Source organism: Lissotriton vulgaris, chromosome 8 (assembly GCF_964263255.1).
Source record: "Lissotriton vulgaris chromosome 8, aLisVul1.2, whole genome shotgun sequence".
Classification (NCBI taxonomy): domain Eukaryota; kingdom Metazoa; phylum Chordata; class Amphibia; order Caudata; family Salamandridae; genus Lissotriton; species Lissotriton vulgaris.
Genome location: NC_141696.1, coordinates 358,254,911 through 358,273,720, shown reverse-complemented (window position 1 = coordinate 358,273,720; position 18,810 = coordinate 358,254,911). Strand labels below are relative to the sequence as shown.

At 46.9% G+C, this 18,810-nt stretch overlaps 1 protein-coding gene across 1 annotated transcript in view; it reads right to left on the bottom strand.

Moving 5' to 3' along the window:
* Nucleotides 1-16,945, bottom strand: part of RPL8 (ribosomal protein L8) — a 35,261-nt gene extending 18,316 nt beyond the window's left edge. Inside the window, exons 1-2 of the mRNA XM_086934123.1 lie at nt 16,315-16,945; nt 1,001-1,142 (exon numbers count right to left, since the gene is read on the bottom strand). Coding sequence (XP_086790249.1) covers nt 1,001-1,142; nt 16,315-16,452 — 280 coding nt within the window. The 5' untranslated portion in view covers nt 16,453-16,945. The remainder of the gene's footprint in view (nt 1-1,000; nt 1,143-16,314) is intronic.
* Between the last annotated feature and the right edge of the window lie 1,865 nt (nt 16,946-18,810).

The following is an 18,810-nucleotide window of genomic DNA, read 5'->3' as shown; positions in this document are numbered from 1 at the left end:
CTACCTTTATGCTCTCTCCAAAAGCATTTTAAGCACGCTTAAACAAGTATACGCTCCCTCTTTTTGTACTTTTATATTATTGGCGTACCTGTTTGACTATGCACCTTGTACCTACACTACCTCAACTATGACCTACCTCTTGTATTTTGACCTACCTATGTAACTATGCACCTTGTACCTAACTACCTCAACTATTACCTACTATTATTCTATCACCCCGTGTCCTTGTAAAGCGCTCTGATATCTGCAAAGATCTTGTTCGCGCTATATAAAACTTTCAAAATAAATAAATGATATGAACAGCCTTACTGAGAACGGACTAGATACCAATGGATTCAATTCACTACACATTAGTGGTCCTTCCTATCAAACATATCGCAGCTTGTCAACCCGATCACCAGGAGTAAAGATTTCTGCACCTATTTTCAAGTCAAAAGACCCTTTCACCCGCAGTAAAAAGTCATATACAATTTAATCAATATACAGTAAGTGCCCCTTCTCTAGGAGTGGTTTAAAAGAAAATCACCACATGCAAAATAAGAATGCCCATTTTATCTAAAAACTTTTCCCAAACAAGATTACTTTAAGATAAAGTAAGCCAGTTTCTTTAACTTCAATTTCCAATGTTTGGCAGGAGAAATAACCTTTTACAGAAGTCTACTAGATTTAGGATAAACTGGCCCCATTATCCCTTAAACAATATGCAGTAAACTGGATCCCATATAAAATGGAAAAAACACAATTTGACCAGAAAAAGACCTTTCTTGAGACTATCCTTGCAACACACCTTTGTCTTACAAAATATTGGGCTCCTAACTAGGAAATCAGGAATAACTGTACGGGGGAGTAACATGAAGATGGAAACCTATCGAAAGTTACCTGGCATACATCGTGCATATGTAATAAAAATACATTAACCCTACAAGTGTGGGAGCAATGATAAATGTACAGCTGAATTAACAAAAATTAGAAAGTTAAAGCAAGCAAAACACGTTTATACCTTTCTTTCCACAGTAGACAAACTGCCCCGTGTGAATACCCTCAGCAGCAATAAATAGTTCGGTCCTTTTCTTGAAGCGGTAAGGATCTCGGAATGCCACCTTTGCCAAAGGGGCACCACGACCAGGATCGTGCACAATATCCTGTTAATAGAATGAAAAGCAATATAACATAACTATTTAGTTACAGAATTAACTTTGTGTTAGTCGGACTAGAGGACCAATGGAAAAGGAATCCTTAATTCCACCACAATGAGAGGAGATTTTAAAAAGCGATAAATGAAAACCATGTAAATGTTGCATTTGTGCCAGAAGTGCGAAGATATCAGATAAGAAACTGTTTGCATATTCAATCAATTATTTGCGTGAGTGACCATTAGATAATTTGTTGATGTTAGTCATGCTTTTGAGCCAAGGCAACAGATGTCAACTAGGCAGCTATGGACATCTACAAAGTATGGAAAGTTGGTTCACAGGCCATGATTTCCAAAGACCTTGAAGTGCAAAATCATACAAAAGACTTCTAACCGTCCACACCCCTACTTTCCCCATTGTGCCCAAAACATTGATGTTGCGGTCATGTCTCGCCAGCAGCAGTCAATACAGATAGTACAATTGCATCCATTCCTGTCTAAATTAACTGAAAATAGACACCTATACAATTTAACCCCAAATAGAGCAAAACCAATTCGGACGAGGTGCAGCGAATCTTCTGTAACCTGCGGTTACCTACTCAGCAGAACAAAAACTTTTTTAAAGCTTTAAGCAAAATGATCAACGTACTAAATTTGAAGTGTTAGAAGCGCCAGATGATCACTGTTTCCCCACTATGAAAACTATATTTAATCAAGCAAACTCTTTCCAAGCCACTGTCATTGACCACGTTTTAGCTCAAGATATTGAGTGACGACTATACAACACACCTACATGGTTTTAGTTCAGATTACATTTCCCACTAGCAGACTTGAAAGTTAGAGGATTCTTAGGGCACCACTTCTCAAACATTTTAGAACCACAGCTTGATTGTCAGAATGACAAACGTTCGCGACCCACCTAGCTTTAATTAACGAGGCACTTTTTAAATGTAACTAAAGAATTTCGTGGGTAGTGCGCTGTCATTTACTGTTTGCATGTTTTTTATTGAAATGGACATTAAATTTGCACAGGTATACAGTTTTTACTGAATACTATATTGCACACAACTGAGATGTGGAAATAAGATTGGGGGGGGGGGGGGGGGGGAGCAAAAAGAAGGATCGGTTGGAAGGCTACCCTGAGAGATTGCCATTGGCGACTTATTGCAAACATTCCTCGCATCACTTTCGGTCTTTGATGTAGGTATGCTCAGACATGGGTTCTATGCTCAGTGTTACTAGAAACAACCTGCACCTGCCTGATCAGCCCCATGCATGGCAAAACTGGTCTTAGGTTACCAGTGTTCTGTTAAGCGAAGTTCTGGCTGGACTGTTCCTATTGGAGCATGGCCAAGACTGATTTCCACATGGCTGGGTCAAAACTGAAGTGGCACGGTGGGCAAAAGGATGGGTTAGAATGATACTATGAGCGATTACCAGTTATTAAACTTATTCCAAACATTCCCCCATCACTTTTTGAGTGTGTAAGCAAACTGCCTTTGACCTTTTGTCCCCCTTACTAGGTACTGGTTGTGAGAAGGTGGCCTGATATGCAGTGCTCACTATTCTAGTGAACACTATGTATCAGTCCAGCAACCCTTATTGATGATTGGTTGTAAGTCAACCTTATAGACCAGCTATCCTAGTAGCGTGGATACGAGCAGTCTAAGGCTAAAGACTCGAGAGGGCGCGTTAAGCCAGCTGTTTACCACACATATACCCCTTGAATACCAAGTGAAAGGACACCACACAAGTGTTATGAAAATAAACAGTTATTTATTTAAAGATCACAACAGCCCTGTACTCTTTATGAGGACAGGGTACTAAGCACAAACCAAAACTCTTACAAAAAATACTTAAGTTAGCACAGTATATACAAATGCCCGAGGGGCACGGAAAACCATATACTCTGAAAGTGGAATGCGAAATTCCTAGCAGGTAAGTACAGTACTAATAGCTTTTGGAATCGCTAGGACTTGACTAGGGAATCGTTAGATTACTTCTAGGAGACCTAGGGGACTCGGGTGCAGTGTGTGCACTCTCACGCGAGATGCGGGACAAAAGTCTATGGTAGCTAGGAATTAGAAAGTTAGTGTTCTCGGGCGAACCCGACCTGGTAGGGAGAAAACGAAAGTAGATTCTGACCCTTGGATAGTGAGGCTATGCTGGGGCACCGAAATGCCGAAGTTACCTAGCCCAGGGGCTGCAGCTGCATAGGTCTGAAAAGACGTCGGGAATCCTCGTAGACGGACCAGGAGCCGGAAGAAAAGATGCTGGCCGGTGACCAGTGAAGAAAGTTCAGTTGGATCCAAGCCTGGATCTCGAAGATAGAGGACACCTGAAAGCAGAGGGGACCAAGTTCGAGACTACTAGCCAGTAGTCAGTGGGCACCAGGAGGGCACCGGATGGTAGCCACCTCGACTAGGTGAGTGGGTGACGCTTGACTCGAAGATCTCACGGACCAGGAGGCGTTGTCGGCGACCAGGATGGAGGATCGAGCTGTCCCACGAAGATGGAAGCTGTCGGCGTCGCTGGACCCAGGATTGGGCAACAAAGCCTTGGCAAATTCAAGCCCACGCGGTGGACCTAAAATGGCGTCTGGAGTGGACCAGGAGGGTCCGGGGTGCCTCTCTTGAACAAGGAAGCAAGGGCCAGCCTGGAGCAACCAGACCAGCAGTCGTGAAGTCGTTGGGCGTCGTTCAGAAGGCCACAAGCCAGCCGGCTAGTAGCCAAACAACGCGGTGCACAGCAAACAGCAGAAGGGCCCCACGCCGATCGTGGAGATGCAGGGGGGCTGATCTTGGGTGCTGGAGCTGCGCAGGGTCGGGGCTTCTCGGACCCCAAAGCACTCACCAGTGGAGGACACGGTGGGCTTGCAGTAAAGATGTCGTGCAGTCTTGGCGATCGTCGGTCCCTTGAGGTCTCGTCGCACTCACGGTTCTCAGCTTGGCTGTAGAGGTGAGTAGAGGTCAGAGGTGCCAGGGAAGCCGGGTCTCGTCGAGCTGGGTCGTCGGATTCGTGATGAAAGACTTGCAGCAGACCGCAGTGTTCTTTAGGATGGTGCCCGCTTGATGCAGGGTGACTACTCCTTAGCCACAAGGGAGAATCTTGAAGAAGAAATCGTGAAGTCCTTTCGAAGAAAGTGGTATCTTGATTCCAAAGATGATCTAATTTTAACAGGGGGCCCGCTCCCATCTTTATACTAAAAAAGGGGGCTGACCCGGTGACTAGGTCCTGCCTATGGGTGGGACTAGGTGGGGGGTGGTTACACCCCTCAGCCATGCCGGACTTCCCCAGGCCAGGGGCTGGTGTGCCCCTGGAACTGGTTCAGACCGGCCTATGCGTAGTGAGCACCGGGGTGCCACTCAGCAGTCACCTTCCTGTAAAGCCCTGCCTACCCAGGATACACAAAACCATGTCTGGGACGGTGCTAGCACCGCCCCTGACAGGAAACCCTTTGTCCAGGCTCCCCTCGCTGGAAGGACTCCCAGCTGCAGGGGGTCCGACTCGTGTCTGTGGTGGCAGCATCCATTTTGTGGAGCTGAGGCTTCAGTTAACTTTAACCGGGGTTCACAGTTACATACATGTCGTGTCCCTCTAGAAGGGTGGAATGCTAACCCCGTCGCCAGAATTGGCGAGGGGTTAGTATTCCAATTCGTATGACACCTTACTCGACATGTTTTGATAAAGCAATACCAAAGATAGCATTTAACCGCGAGGATTATAATGCACTTAAGAGTATATGGTATGCGATATCATGGAACAGCTATTAGGACTTGATTCCGCAAGCTGCAGACAGGCTCAGCTCGTGCCAGAGCACCATCTCACACGATTCCAAGCACTCTGCCTTCAGGATTGTCAAGGCCTGCCATAGGAGTGACTGATAGGAATCTGTGTGTCCATTTTAGGGTTAGGTATAGGTATACTACACCTACAGCAAAGGGTGATTACACGACTTTGCCCCAGCTGTCATGCAGCCAGTTGTGTCAAATTTAGGAGGCCAGCCAGGGGTGGCATAATACATGCTGCAGCCCCTGGCAGCCCTGGGTACACCCATGCCCTGAGTTACAGGGTCTGATAGGGTGGCCCAGTACCAATTGGAAATGCACCTAGGGTACATGGAATCCATTTTAAAGAGAGAGCAGTAGGCCTGGGGTCCTGATTGGCAGGGTCCCAGGTCGACTATGTCCAAAACCAGCTAAAACACAGGGCAAAAAGTTGGGGGCAACCATAGTCAGGATGTACCTTCCTACACAACCCCCCCCCAAACGAAAGGAGATAAGGCTATCCTTGTCCAGGTAAGCCTCTATTACCTAAGTGGCCATATAAGGAAGGACCAGCTCGGGCTTGGTTTCCCCCTGTGTCATGGTCCACTAGGCAACCCCTCACCCTAAGGGTATCTGAGGGTCTCCACCATAGGGAATCTCTGTCTCTGGTGTGTCTTGGGAAAGAAGAAGGCTGATGCTGGGATGGAGTACTGAAGTGAGGCTCCTCTACCTTTGGGCTCAACTTCCTCCAATCACCATTCATCATGTGTGCCTTTCTTTCTTTAGCTGAGATGCACTGAGCTCTCAGGGTCAGCCTCTGGCTACCTAAAGCTGGAGGCTGAGTCCCTCTGTTTGGCTTACTGGAGGGACAGGTCAGGTCTGGGGTTTTTAGGCCCCATGTTTGGCTGTGCCCAACAGTGTCCAGCTGTGGGAGTTCCCTAACTGCTTTTAAGGGGGATCCCTCAGGAGTCTGCTCTATTTTCACTTGGCTAGGTTTACCAGCTTCAGTGATCCTAATCTGCTGATTAAGGGGTTCTTTTGGACAGGGGGCCCTTTGGGGTCCACCACTGGCCTCCCTGGTCTCTTCAGCCCTGGGCTGACTGAGGCAGGGTAGAGAGGTGCAGGTTACCTGCTCCAGACTGGGTCCCACCTGGGAAGGGTCCACTACCATCAGGGGCTCTGTCAGGCTAGGCCTGACTACCTCTGGGGCAGTTCCTTCAACAGGGGTAGAGTCAGTTCCCTGAGGAGGCTGGCTCTCACCTAGTGTCTGGGAGGGGGAAGACTCTTCTTCCTCCTCAATGCTCTCTGTTTGAGTGGAGTGATCCATTGTTTCAGGCTTCACAACCTCACTATCTGTCTGAGTAGAGGCTGAGACCATTTCAACCTTGCCAACCTTTTCAGGAGGGCACTCAGTCTGTGTTTGGGCTGTGACTGTCACAGCCCTCCTATCCTGTTCTGAAAAGTCTGTCTGAGCCTGGGCAGTGGCTACCACTGCCTTTCCAACCTTTTCAGGGAGGAATGGTGCTTGGACTGGGGCTGTAGCTATTACTGCCCCACTAACCTGTCTGGATAGGCCTATCATTCTGGAATGAGTTTCTTGTTCCACCTCAGCCCATGCTGAGAGTTCCAGGTCATTCCCCAGTAAGCAATCTACAGGTAGGTTATCTGTCACTGCCACTCTCATGGGCCCTGTGACATTACCCCAGCTGAGCTTGACTACTGCCATGGGATGCCTTCTCTTCATTCCATGAATGTCTGTCACCTGATAAGTAAAACCAGGGGTCAGTTGAGCAGAGGGGACCAGATGGTCACTCACCATGGTGAGGCTGGCCCCTGTGTCTCTGAATGCCTCAACTTTCTGACCATTCACTAAAACTTCTTGTCTATACTTGCCCAACATGTGGGGTCCAGTAGTGAAGTTGGCAAACCCCATGCCAGTCTCACAGACAAGAGTGTGGTCAGGGAACCTGGCTAAGCCATAGTCCTCCTGATTGCCCAAAGTAATGCCCACCACATTCTTGGGGGCACTCCCACCACCTGGGGGATTACCACTAGTGGTAACAGGAGGTTTAGGAGTATTACCTGGGGGCATATTTCCCTTATTACCATTTTTAGGGCAACTGGCATCACTTTTGTAATGACCCACCTGTTTACAGGTATGGCAATAAGGTTTCTTCTGTTCTGAAGGAGTGTTCTGGGACCCACCACCCTTGTTGGAATTTTGGGGCCCTTGGGAAGTCTTCTCTGTGGATTTATCCCCACCCTTCTCTTGAGGCTTGGTTGATTCCTTTTTCTGGTCACCACCCTGGTTTTTAGGCCTAACCCTGGTTCTGACCCATTTGTCTGCCCTCTTACCCAATTCCTGTGGAGAGGTCAACTCAGAGTCTACCAGGTGCTGATGTAATAGCTGGTTCTGACAATTACTTAAGATTTGCTCCCTCATAATTAGATTATACAATCCTTTAAAATCAGTAACCTTACTACCCAGTAGCCAGCCTTCAAAAGCCTTAGTGGCACAATCAACAAAGTCAGTCCAATCTTGAGACTGAGTTTTCTGGGTGTCTCTGAACAGCATCCTGTATTGTTCAGTGGTTAAACCAAACCCATCAACCAGTACATTTTTCAAGACTTGGTAATTGTTAGCATCCTCCACCCTTGTGGTGAGGAGCTTATCTCTACCTTTACCATCAAAGGAGAGCCACAAGATAGCTGCCCACTGACTTTGGGGAACACCCTGCACAGTGCAGGCTCTCTCCAAAGCAGTAATCCATTTGTGGATGTCATCCCCTTCCCTAAAGGGGGGCACTATCTTATTCAGGTGCTTTTTATCAAAACTCCTTTCCCTATTGCTAGGTTTATTGCTGCCACCAGTGGGAACTAGCCCACATAATTCTTGCTCTCTAGCAAGGGCAAGTCTCTCTTTGGCCAGGGCAAGTTCTTCCCTTTCAATCCTCAGTTTGACTGCCCTTTCTTCTGCTTCATACACTCTCCTCTTAGGGGAAGACATCCCTCTGTGAGAAGAGTGGTGAGAGCCATTGGTTCGAAAGGATCTGCTAGAGCCTCTTGATAGAGACCTAACTCGTCCATTCCCCATGTTAAGCTGACCTGAGAGTGGGCCCAGGAGTCCCCCAGTACCAAGCTCATGTCTGCTTAAGTTGGACCTGCTTAGTCTACTGACTTCTACCTGTCCCTTATCTGCCTCATCCCCTGATAACTCATCCTCATCCTCAGCAACATCTGCCTCAAGGAGGGGATGGATATCAAAGGGACCCTGTAAGGAGGGCAAACTTCCATCTGGATTAGAAGGGTCTGGGTTACCAGCCCTACTGGCATCATAAGCCTCTAAGAGACCAATCAGAAAGGAAGTGGTGGGGTTAGACCCCTGTTTTAGTTTCCTGAGAGTACACACTTGTCTCATCTCATGGAAGCTAAGAGCAGTATATTTTGAAGGGATGACCTGTGGAGGGTCAACTGACACAAGGGGAGACTCAGGGTTTCCTCCTGTGACCGACATACTGCTTCTAGTGTGGTGTAAGTGATGCACCTACCTACACTATGTGTTACCTACTGGTCCCTTGCTAGAGTTGCAGCCAAGGTGTGCTAAGCCTTGAGGAGCTACAACAGCTGGTTCAGTAGAACTCAGAGTATTCTAAGCTTTAGTTATATGTACCTAACAGTACTTATGTGATCTTTCAACAAGATATTCTTAGGATACGTGTGGTAAAACAACAGCAAGCTCAAATCCCAACCGCTGCTCACCAATGTGAGAAGGTGGCCTGATATGCAGTGCTCACTATTCTAGTGAACACTATGTATCAGTCCAGCAACCCTTATTGATGATTGGTTGTAAGTCAACCTTATAGACCAGCTATCCTAGTAGCGTGGATACGAGCAGTCTAAGGCTAAAGACTCGAGAGGGCGTGTTAAGCCAGCTGTTTACCACACATATACCCCTTGAATACCAAGTGAAAGGACACCACACAAGTGTTATGAAAATAAACAGTTATTTATTTAAAGATCACAACAGCCCTGTACTCTTTATGAGGACAGGGTACTAAGCACAAACCAAAACTCTTACAAAAATACTTAAGTTAGCACAGTATATACAAATGCCCGAGGGGCACGGAAAACCATATACTCTGAAAGTGGAATGCGAAATTCCTAGCAGGTAAGTACAGTACTAATAGCTTTTGGAATCGCTAGGACTTGACTAGGGAATCGTTAGATTACTTCTAGGAGACCTAGGGGACTCGGGTGCAGTGTGTGCACTCTCACGCGAGATGCGGGACAAAAGTCTATGGTAGCTAGGAATTAGAAAGTTAGTGTTCTCGGGCGAACCCGACCTGGTAGGGAGAAAACGAAAGTAGATTCTGACCCTTGGATAGTGAGGCTATGCTGGGGCACCGAAATGCCGAAGTTACCTAGCCCAGGGGCTGCAGCTGCATAGGTCTGAAAAGACGTCGGGAATCCTCGTAGACGGACCAGGAGCCGGAAGAAAAGATGCTGGCCGGTGACCAGTGAAGAAAGTTCAGTTGGATCCAAGCCTGGATCTCGAAGATAGATGACACCTGAAAGCAGAGGGGACCAAGTTCGAGACTACTAGCCAGTAGTCAGTGGGCACCGGATGGTAGCCACCTCGACTAGGTGAGTGGGTGACGCTTGACTCGAAGATCTCACGGACCAGGAGGCGTTGTCGGCGACCAGGATGGAGGATCGAGCTGTCCCACGAAGATGGAAGCTGTCGGCGTCGCTGGACCCAGGATTGGGCAACAAAGCCTTGGCAAATTCAAGCCCACGCGGTGGACCTAAAATGGCGTCTGGAGTGGACCAGGAGGGTCCGGGGTGCCTCTCTTGAACAAGGAAGCAAGGGCCAGCCTGGAGCAACCAGACCAGCAGTCGTAAAGTCGTTGGGCGTCGTTCAGAAGGCCACAAGCCAGCCGGCTAGTAGCCAAACAACGCGGTGCACAGCAAACAGCAGAAGGGCCCCACGCCGATCGTGGAGATGCAGGGGGGCTGATCTTGGGTGCTGGAGCTGCGCAGGGTCGGGGCTTCTCGGACCCCAAAGCACTCACCAGTGGAGGACACGGTGGGCTTGCAGTAAAGATGTCGTGCAGTCTTGGCGATCGGTCCCTTAAGGTCTCGTCGCACTCACGGTTCTCAGCTTGGCTGTAGAGGTGAGTAGAGGTCAGAGGTGCCAGGGAAGCCGGGTCTCGTCGAGCTGGGTCGTCGGATTCGTGATGAAGGACTTCACGATTTCTTCTTCAAGATTCTCCCTTGTGGCTAAGGAGTAGTCACCCTGCATCAAGCGGGCACCATCCTAAAGAACACTGCGGTCTGCTGCAAGTCCTTCATCACGAATCCGACGACCCAGCTCGACGAGACCCGGCTTCCCTGGCACCTCTGACCTCTACTCACCTCTACAGCCAAGCTGAGAACCGTGAGTGCGACGAGACCTTAAGGGACCGACGATCGCCAAGACTGCACGACATCTTTACTGCAAGCCCACCGTGTCCTCCACTGGTGAGTGCTTTGGGGTCCGAGAAGCCCCGACCCTGCGCAGCTCCAGCACCCAAGATCAGCCCCCCTGCATCTCCACGATCGGCGTGGGGCCCTTCTGCTGTTTGCTGTGCACCGCGTTGTTTGGCTACTAGCCGGCTGGCTTGTGGCCTTCTGAACGACGCCCAACGACTTTACGACTGCTGGTCTGGTTGCTCCAGGCTGGCCCTTGCTTCCTTGTTCAAGAGAGGCACCCCGGACCCTCCTGGTCCACTCCAGACGCCATTTTAGGTCCACCGCGTGGGCTTGAATTTGCCAAGGCTTTGTTGCCCAATCCTGGGTCCAGCGACGCCGACAGCTTCCATCTTCGTGGGACAGCTCGATCCTCCATCCTGGTCGCCGACAACGCCTCCTGGTCCGTGAGATCTTCGAGTCAAGCGTCACCCACACGCCTTGTCGAGGTGGCTACCATCCGGTGCCCTCCTGGTGCCCACTGACTACTGGCTAGTAGTCTCGAACTTGGTCCCCTCTGCTTTCAGGTGTCATCTATCTTCGAGATCCAGGCTTGGATCCAACTGAACTTTCTTCACTGGTCACCGGCCAGCATCTTTTCTTCCGGCTCCTGGTCCGTCTACGAGGATTCCCGACGTCTTTTCAGACCTATGCAGCTGCAGCCCCTGGGCTAGGTAACTTCGGCATTTCGGTGCCCCAGCATAGCCTCACTATCCAAGGGTCAGAATCTACTTTCGTTTTCTCCCTACCAGGTCGGGTTCGCCCGAGAACACTAACTTTCTAATTCCTAGCTACCATAGACTTTTGTCCCGCATCTCGCGTGAGAGTGCACACACTGCACCCGAGTCCCCTAGGTCTCCTAGAAGTAATCTAACGATTCCCTAGTCAAGTCCTAGCGATTCCAAAAGCTATTAGTACTGTACTTACCTGCTAGGAATTTCGCATTCCACTTTCAGAGTATATGGTTTTCCGTGCCCCTCGGGCATTTGTATATACTGTGCTAACTTAAGTATTTTTGTAAGAGTTTTGGTTTGTGCTTAGTACCCTGTCCTCATAAAGAGTACAGGGCTGTTGTGATCTTTAAATAAATAACTGTTTATTTTCATAACACTTGTGTGGTGTCCTTTCACTTGGTATTCAAGGGGTATATGTGTGGTAAACAGCTGGCTTAACACGCCCTCTCGAGTCTTTAGCCTTAGACTGCTCGTATCCACGCTACTAGGATAGCTGGTCTATAAGGTTGACTTACAACCAATCATCAATAAGGGTTGCTGGACTGATACATAGTGTTCACTAGAATAGTGAGCACTGCATATCAGGCCACCTTCTCACACTGGTGTAATGGCTCTGAAATGCCCAGATAACTGCTAAACAGGCCTTGGTTTTGTGCTTCACCGCTAAAAGGTGTACATTTAATTGGCATAGCCTAACTTACTTGTAAGTCCCCAGTATATGGTACCCAGGGCCTGTAAGTTAGAGTGCCCGTTCAAGGACTGCAACACTAGTTGTGCCACTGAGTGGGAAAGGTAAAACTGCCTCCCAATCTGCCACTGCAGACTGGCAGAGCAGTTTGATACAGCTAACTCAACCTAGTAACTTAAAGTAATGGCAAAGCCCAAATCCCCCCCATTTAATGCATGTAAATCTCCCATGGCAGGCCTAACGCGACCTAAAGCAGTAGGTTATAAAGTGGAACATGTACTTTTACATGTTCCAGTAGTAAAAACCCTAAATTGACGTTTTTACTGTGGAAAGGATAGTAGCCCCATTGGTAAGTACAGCTTTACAGAGTTACAGACTGGCACTCCAGTCCCACCAATTTCTGAATGAGAATACCATGATTGGTACCGTTTGGTATCAAAAGAATCAATGCATTAATCCAATTTAATGGTTGAATCTTTCTTAATGTCATTGGTGGGCAAAGTGCAACTTTAGAAGTTGCCACTTTAAAAAGTGGCAACTTCTGATACTTTTACTGATGTCCTGCAGACAGCCTTCTGTCCTCCTGGGGAGACATGCGAGTGACTCCCAGGAAAGGGCACAATGGTGGGCCTGCATGGGGTAGGGGTTACCTCCTCCTGAGGGAGCCACATGGGTGTTAGCCCAAAAGGCGAGCTACAAAAGAAAACCCGCCATTTGAAGGGAAAAAGGTAGAAGAACCTGGGAGAGGGAAAAGATGGTAGAGGAGAAGCCAGTTGCCAAACTGATTTTTCCAGGGGCGAATAGCCCCTTAGTAGCCACACCTCTGGGAGTGGGCTAAGGAGCTCCGAGTGTTGAGAGGTCTCCCCATCCTGGAAGAGGGCAAAATGAGTCACCCTGGAATAGCCAAATGGCACACTTCTCAGGAAGGGGTTATCAGGAGGGAACCAGGTAGCCCATTGGCTACCGACCGCCTCCTACTTGGGGGTGTTTTCTGGAGATAAAAAGGGCACCCATTGCACCCAGATTTCATCTTGACCAACTACGGAAGGACTAAAGGACGTCCCTGCTGCAAAGAGGCTGCAATGACATGGACTGCACCTGATGTATCCTGCTCCGGGCGAAGCAGCCTCCAGAGCTCAATCAAGCCAAGAACTCCAAGGGCCAATCGACTGGCCTCCTGATCACAGCACAGGGACACAACAGCTGAAGAAGCCTACTGAGACAAGTTGCTGGCTCAAAGTCTTCAAGCTGCTACCACCTCCAGCACAAAGGGCTAAGTCCCAACGCAAAGTTCCACTGAAGTTTGCTGAACCAGAGAGTACTGTCAGAGCTGCTGGGACGCTCAGAAGAAGAGTTATCTACGCGGGAAGTACTGGCCTGTGATTGCGTTAACAGGCGGCTGGACTTTGACCAAGATCAGAGGGGACTTAGAGGGTTGTCGCTCCTGCAACCAGGACACCCTCACCATCTTCATGGACCAAGGAATCCCTCCAGAAAGAACCCCATCGACCATGTCAAATTCACAGCATCCTTCATCCATTGCATCAGGACCACTCTATAGGAATCCATTGAAATGCGGATAAAGTAACTGGAACGGTCTAAAGACCACTTTTTCTATGAAGGGAACTGTTCTTACGGTCCTTGCTGGTCCCTCTGACTAGCTCTGTACCAGAGTTGGTTGCCACAAGTACTATTTAAATAACTGCATTGACACTGAAGTTTTCCCTGACAAGGTTTCTTAGTGTAAACCGCTTGAGATGTCGACTTCCAAGCTGGGGAACCAGGTTTGAATTTCAACAGGGATGCTCAACATCCATTAATCCTTGGCAAATCACTTAATCTCCCTGTGCATAACAAAAATTTAGGATTGTAACAACAAAAAGGGGGATGAGTGGTGGTCTTGAAAATGGCAATGCAGCGAGTCAGTATTTAGTGCTCTGGTGGCCACAGGGGACACCAGGTACGCAGTGTGTGCTCAAAGGTTTTAGAGCAAGATGTAACATGCATTTTTCTGTCAGAGATTTGTAATGAAAAGAAATTGTGCAGAGTCCAGACAGATTGAGAAACCAGGCCTCTTTCACAGCAGGTTATATAAATTGCATTAGGTGCACGTGTTTTGTTGTATAGTAGTTTAAACATACATAAAAAATTGGGAAGGTACGCAGAAGCTACTGAACAGATTAGCATGAGGGAGACACCTAGAAAACCATGGAGTGCGTAATCAAAAGGAAAAAGTATTTCTCTAAACGTGAACAGTGAAAAGATACAAGTATATAGGATAAGCTGCAGGGAACTGGTCTTCTCAACACAACCAACTATACCATGCTAAACAAACATACCACTGGACAGGCCACTTCACCATGCTTATCCATCTCCCTGCTCAGCATCCTACCAACAATTTAAGGCCAACCCCGAAAAAGAAAACCAAACTTCCAGACCCTTCCGAATTGACAACTTAAAGCTTTAACTCCACAGCCAGACCATGAACTCCATGTCTGAAATCAATACCATTCTAAATAACTTCAACACTTTTCTGGAAACTATGTGAAGATGCACATCCCAATTAAAACATGCACGGGCAACGTAAAGCCATCAGCACCAAGGCACAGCTGCTGACAATAAATGATCATTTTGCAAACAGTAAAGCACATGGAAGAAAAAACTTCTGATAACTTGACATTGAACTCCCTTCATGCAACATGCAGACAGCTCCTCACATCAATCAACACAAGTTACCATAAGAGCAACCAACATCAAAAAAGCCACCAACAGAAGCACAACACTAAGACATTCATGCACTGCATCTCCCCCTCCCTCTTGACCCACCTATGTCTTACTTGCACATAACAATGCAATACCACCAGTCTTTTTAGGGGTGGGGACTCAAAAGAGTCGAACTGCACAATTACCAGCTTGCCTTCACATCACTCTGCAGAATGAGAACTGCTACTTTACACATCGCTGACAATACCCTACTGACCACCAACAAATATGAGCCCTGCTTCCTAATTTTGCCGACCACTCAGCTGCCTTAGTCAGCCATCCCACCCACATACACATCCTGGAGTCTCGAATGGGACTCAATGGCAATGTCCCTCACTGGTTCTTATACTACCTTCTAACCGACACCAGTTTGTTCACATGGGCACAGTCATGTCCCAAAACATCCCGGTTATCTGCGAAGTCCCCCACGGATCCATACTGCCCATCATGTTTAACCTCTACACTAATCTGCTTGGAACTCTACGCACAGATAATAGCATCAAAATTCACCAAGAGGTTGATGATACACAAATCTACTTGAAAGTCTTTTTGCGACATACCATACCTCAAACACTACCTGCATATCGTCTAGAAATGGATGCCCAGCCCAACCAAGATAAAATTCTAGTTATTTGCCAACAACAAACACTACAACCCTTGATCACTTGCATCAAACATTTGTAAAGCACAGCACTGTCACCCCTAAGGGTATCTGGGCACTGGGCATAAACATGATTGTTTTGAAGCCCAACTTCACTGAATGCCAAGCCACTTTGTTTCACCCTAGTCATCAACGTAGCCCTTAAGGGATATACTGCCCAAAAAGTATTAATACGGCCTGGGACCAGCTTTCTCGTCTAAATAAAGGAACAGGTTTTTTTCTCTCCATAAAATGACTTCAGAACTGCTGTTCAAGTCCTCGCACTTTCACAAATAGATGGCTGTAACGCCAAGCCCATGGCCTCTGACTTCACACTAGCACCACATAAGGGCACCCTAAACACTGCAGCACGTCTCATTCTGGGCCTTAAATAATAGAATCAAGTCTCCCTATACCGATTTAACTTAATTATCTCCCCTTTCGGTCCACACTATCTCAACACCAGCGGCATCATTTTCAAATTACTCACGACACACACCTGGTGGTTCTCAGCACACAAGCCTGGGTACCCTCACAATGCAGACTCCTAAGTGTAACTACTAAAAATAAACAAAGGGCAGCAAGCCTTTTCTATTTATGAAACTAGAGTACGGGAAAAAACATTCGTGTACCCATCAAGACTACAAAGCTACTTCAGTTTAAGAAATGACGGAATGCACACCTCTTAAGAAAACAACGAATTTCTCAACCACCAGTCCATAAACTAGGTAACTATCATGGTCACATGAGATTTCTTTCTTCGCTATGACTGCATAGGGCACTACTGTCTTTTAGCTAGGTTTGCGCTAGAGAAATTTCGCATACATACAATTAAGTGCACGTATGTACCATTTATTGTTAGCATGCCCGAAGTCACCATCCAGATGTTGTTAGTATTAAACACCCAAGCACTTGTCGCGGAATTTAAAAAAAAATTAAGAATATAGTACTTAATACGATTGAGCCATTAATCGGAAGCAGCCAACGAGTCTCAATTAAAAATACAACGTGCACCGTAGCACTATTGACATTGTCAAAGCCTGGGTTGAAGACAAACTCAGCACTCTGTGCGGTTAACTTACCTTTACAATGCCCTTGATGTAGCCATGTCTCTCCGCGAAATCCACAGCCCTAAGCTTGGCTGGGCCCTTCCTGTGTTTCACATGAGCCTTGAAGACGGACCCCGCGCCTTTTCGCTGACCCCTGATCACTCGCCCCATGGTGCTCTGTAGACACAATAAAATACAATCAACAAAGGAAATATGCACACACGTGCACCCGTTTTCACATACCGACTTTATCGTGATTTACGTAGCCCTGTCTTCAACATGGTAGTGAAGACCACTGAACAAGTCGTATGTATCCCTTCTTCCCGGTCTAACACACAGAATACATGCAGTATCCTCCCTCAGCCGTCCACGACATGGATTACAACAGTCTGCCTATCGGTACGGAAATGTGACCTAGTAGTTCAGAATTCTAATATCCCACCACCACGGGAACCCCGGTTTATGACACAGGAAAGCGGGTGTGACAGAAAAGGCATGGCTACCACCAAATGTCCGGTCCGTTCCACCCCACACAGGAGCTGAGGTTACTTTGAAAACTGTCCCAACCCTTCGTAAAGAACGGACTCCAGCAGATGGCTGATGCAAACAAGAGATTCAAGACGGATTTCGGAGCAACCTCATCCGCCATATACCTACCCGGGCTGGGCTATCTCAAGAAAGGAAGTGGCAAGCACCAGTGCCCAAACTTCTTCCGGAGCAATAGACATAGAGGAAGTACAGATGTCAAAAGCGCAATACAGGTGGCCATATTGAAAAAGTGTAGTCAGAAGCGACTGAAGAATCAATGTCTACAAAACATTGTAAGTAAGCATAACTTTGATTTTTTGTAATTTTGCGCCTGAGTCTAAAGAGCATAACATAAATATCTAATTAATGAGAACACTTATTTTTGGAACTAGTATTACAAAAAAAGGAGAGGAAGCATTTTAAAGCGTCGCGCGTACGTTTTGCTACTCTATTAAAAATAAGTAATTCTTTTCTTGGTATTTCGAAGCGTAACACAGTGCAACGCAACATTGTCGATTCGGAAAAGCACATAGTCCAAGATGGCAGCTGCTTCGGCTAGTTTACTTACTCTGGGGACGGAGCTCCTCCGATTTCTCCGAAAGCCCACACGAACTCGCTAATTGTTAACTTCGTACGTGGCTGACAGGCAGGTGTTACGTCTCAACGTATTGATTGATTTGGGGACTTTTTCGGATTCCAACAATCACCGTATTTTGATCGCACTTGTTCATTCTCTTTGGAGGTTTCATATGTCTGCTGCTCTGAGAAACGAACACGCATATGGTCTAGTCTTTAAAGTGCGTGCCAAGCTATTGGCTTTGCCAAAGCTTGTTTATATAAAAAATAAGTAAAAAAATAAACTTTTCAAATACTGCACAAAAAGCAAGCATACATGTCAAAGTATAACCATACTACATTGAATGGAATATTTTTTATTTTTAGAAATAACGGTTTATTTTACAAATACTTTTCACGCAGGAAAGTCTGAACAAAATTTTAACGAATCAGAAAATGACAGAATTTAAAGAAAGACACTTGGCGATGCCTAATTTACTTTCCACAGGACATGACATTGAATCAAATGCTCCAGTCATTTGGTGCTCTTTAGCAGTCCTTTAAGAGCTGGTTTATGAACGTCTAAGTGAAGAGAGGCTTCCTTTTCAGTCGTGCTTACTAAATCTGCCTCAAAAGCTGGCTGAGTGCACCAGTCTACCCATCCCACAGCATCATAAGCATCCCAATAAGTCTGCTCTTTCACCAAACCATAGCAAAAATATACCTATTGCGGTTCTGCTTTCCACTTTTCCCAAAGAAAAATATTAGTCAATTGGTTATTGGTTTGCTCTAAACGTGCACTGTCTGGACTGTATTAGGTCAGCCTCTGAGCAAGACAAGTTTGTGACTTGTTTTCGTTTAGTACCATTTGCAGATTTGCCAGTCAGTAACAGGCCTGCATTCTGCGTATTTTGCTCATTGCTTTATAATCTACGCATAAAATCTTGATCTGTTAATTGCACTACCCTTAAAAATATGGTTCCACTGAATCTTCTTCGCCGATATTCTGTAGATCAATCGTTTCACAACTGGTCTGTGTTCTGCGTATTTTGCACACTGTTTTAATTCCATGCTCAAAGGTCTGTTACGTTAATTGCTCTATCTGCTTTCTTGCCCACTTTTTAAACAAGCATTTACAATGCAATGGTCTCGTCTTTGTTAAAGTTAGAGCTATTGGCATTGCTCATTAAATAAATAATGGCATTGTCATTTACAATGCCAATAGCTTAATCTCTCGCAAATGCGAGACCTATTGCATTTACATCCACACACAGAGCCACACGCACCCACCCACACACACAGAGCCACACACACACACACACAGAGCCACACACACACAGAGCCACACGCACACACACACACAGAGCCACACACACACACAGAGCCACACACACACAGAGCCACACACACACAGAGCCACACACACAGACAGAGCCACAGACACAG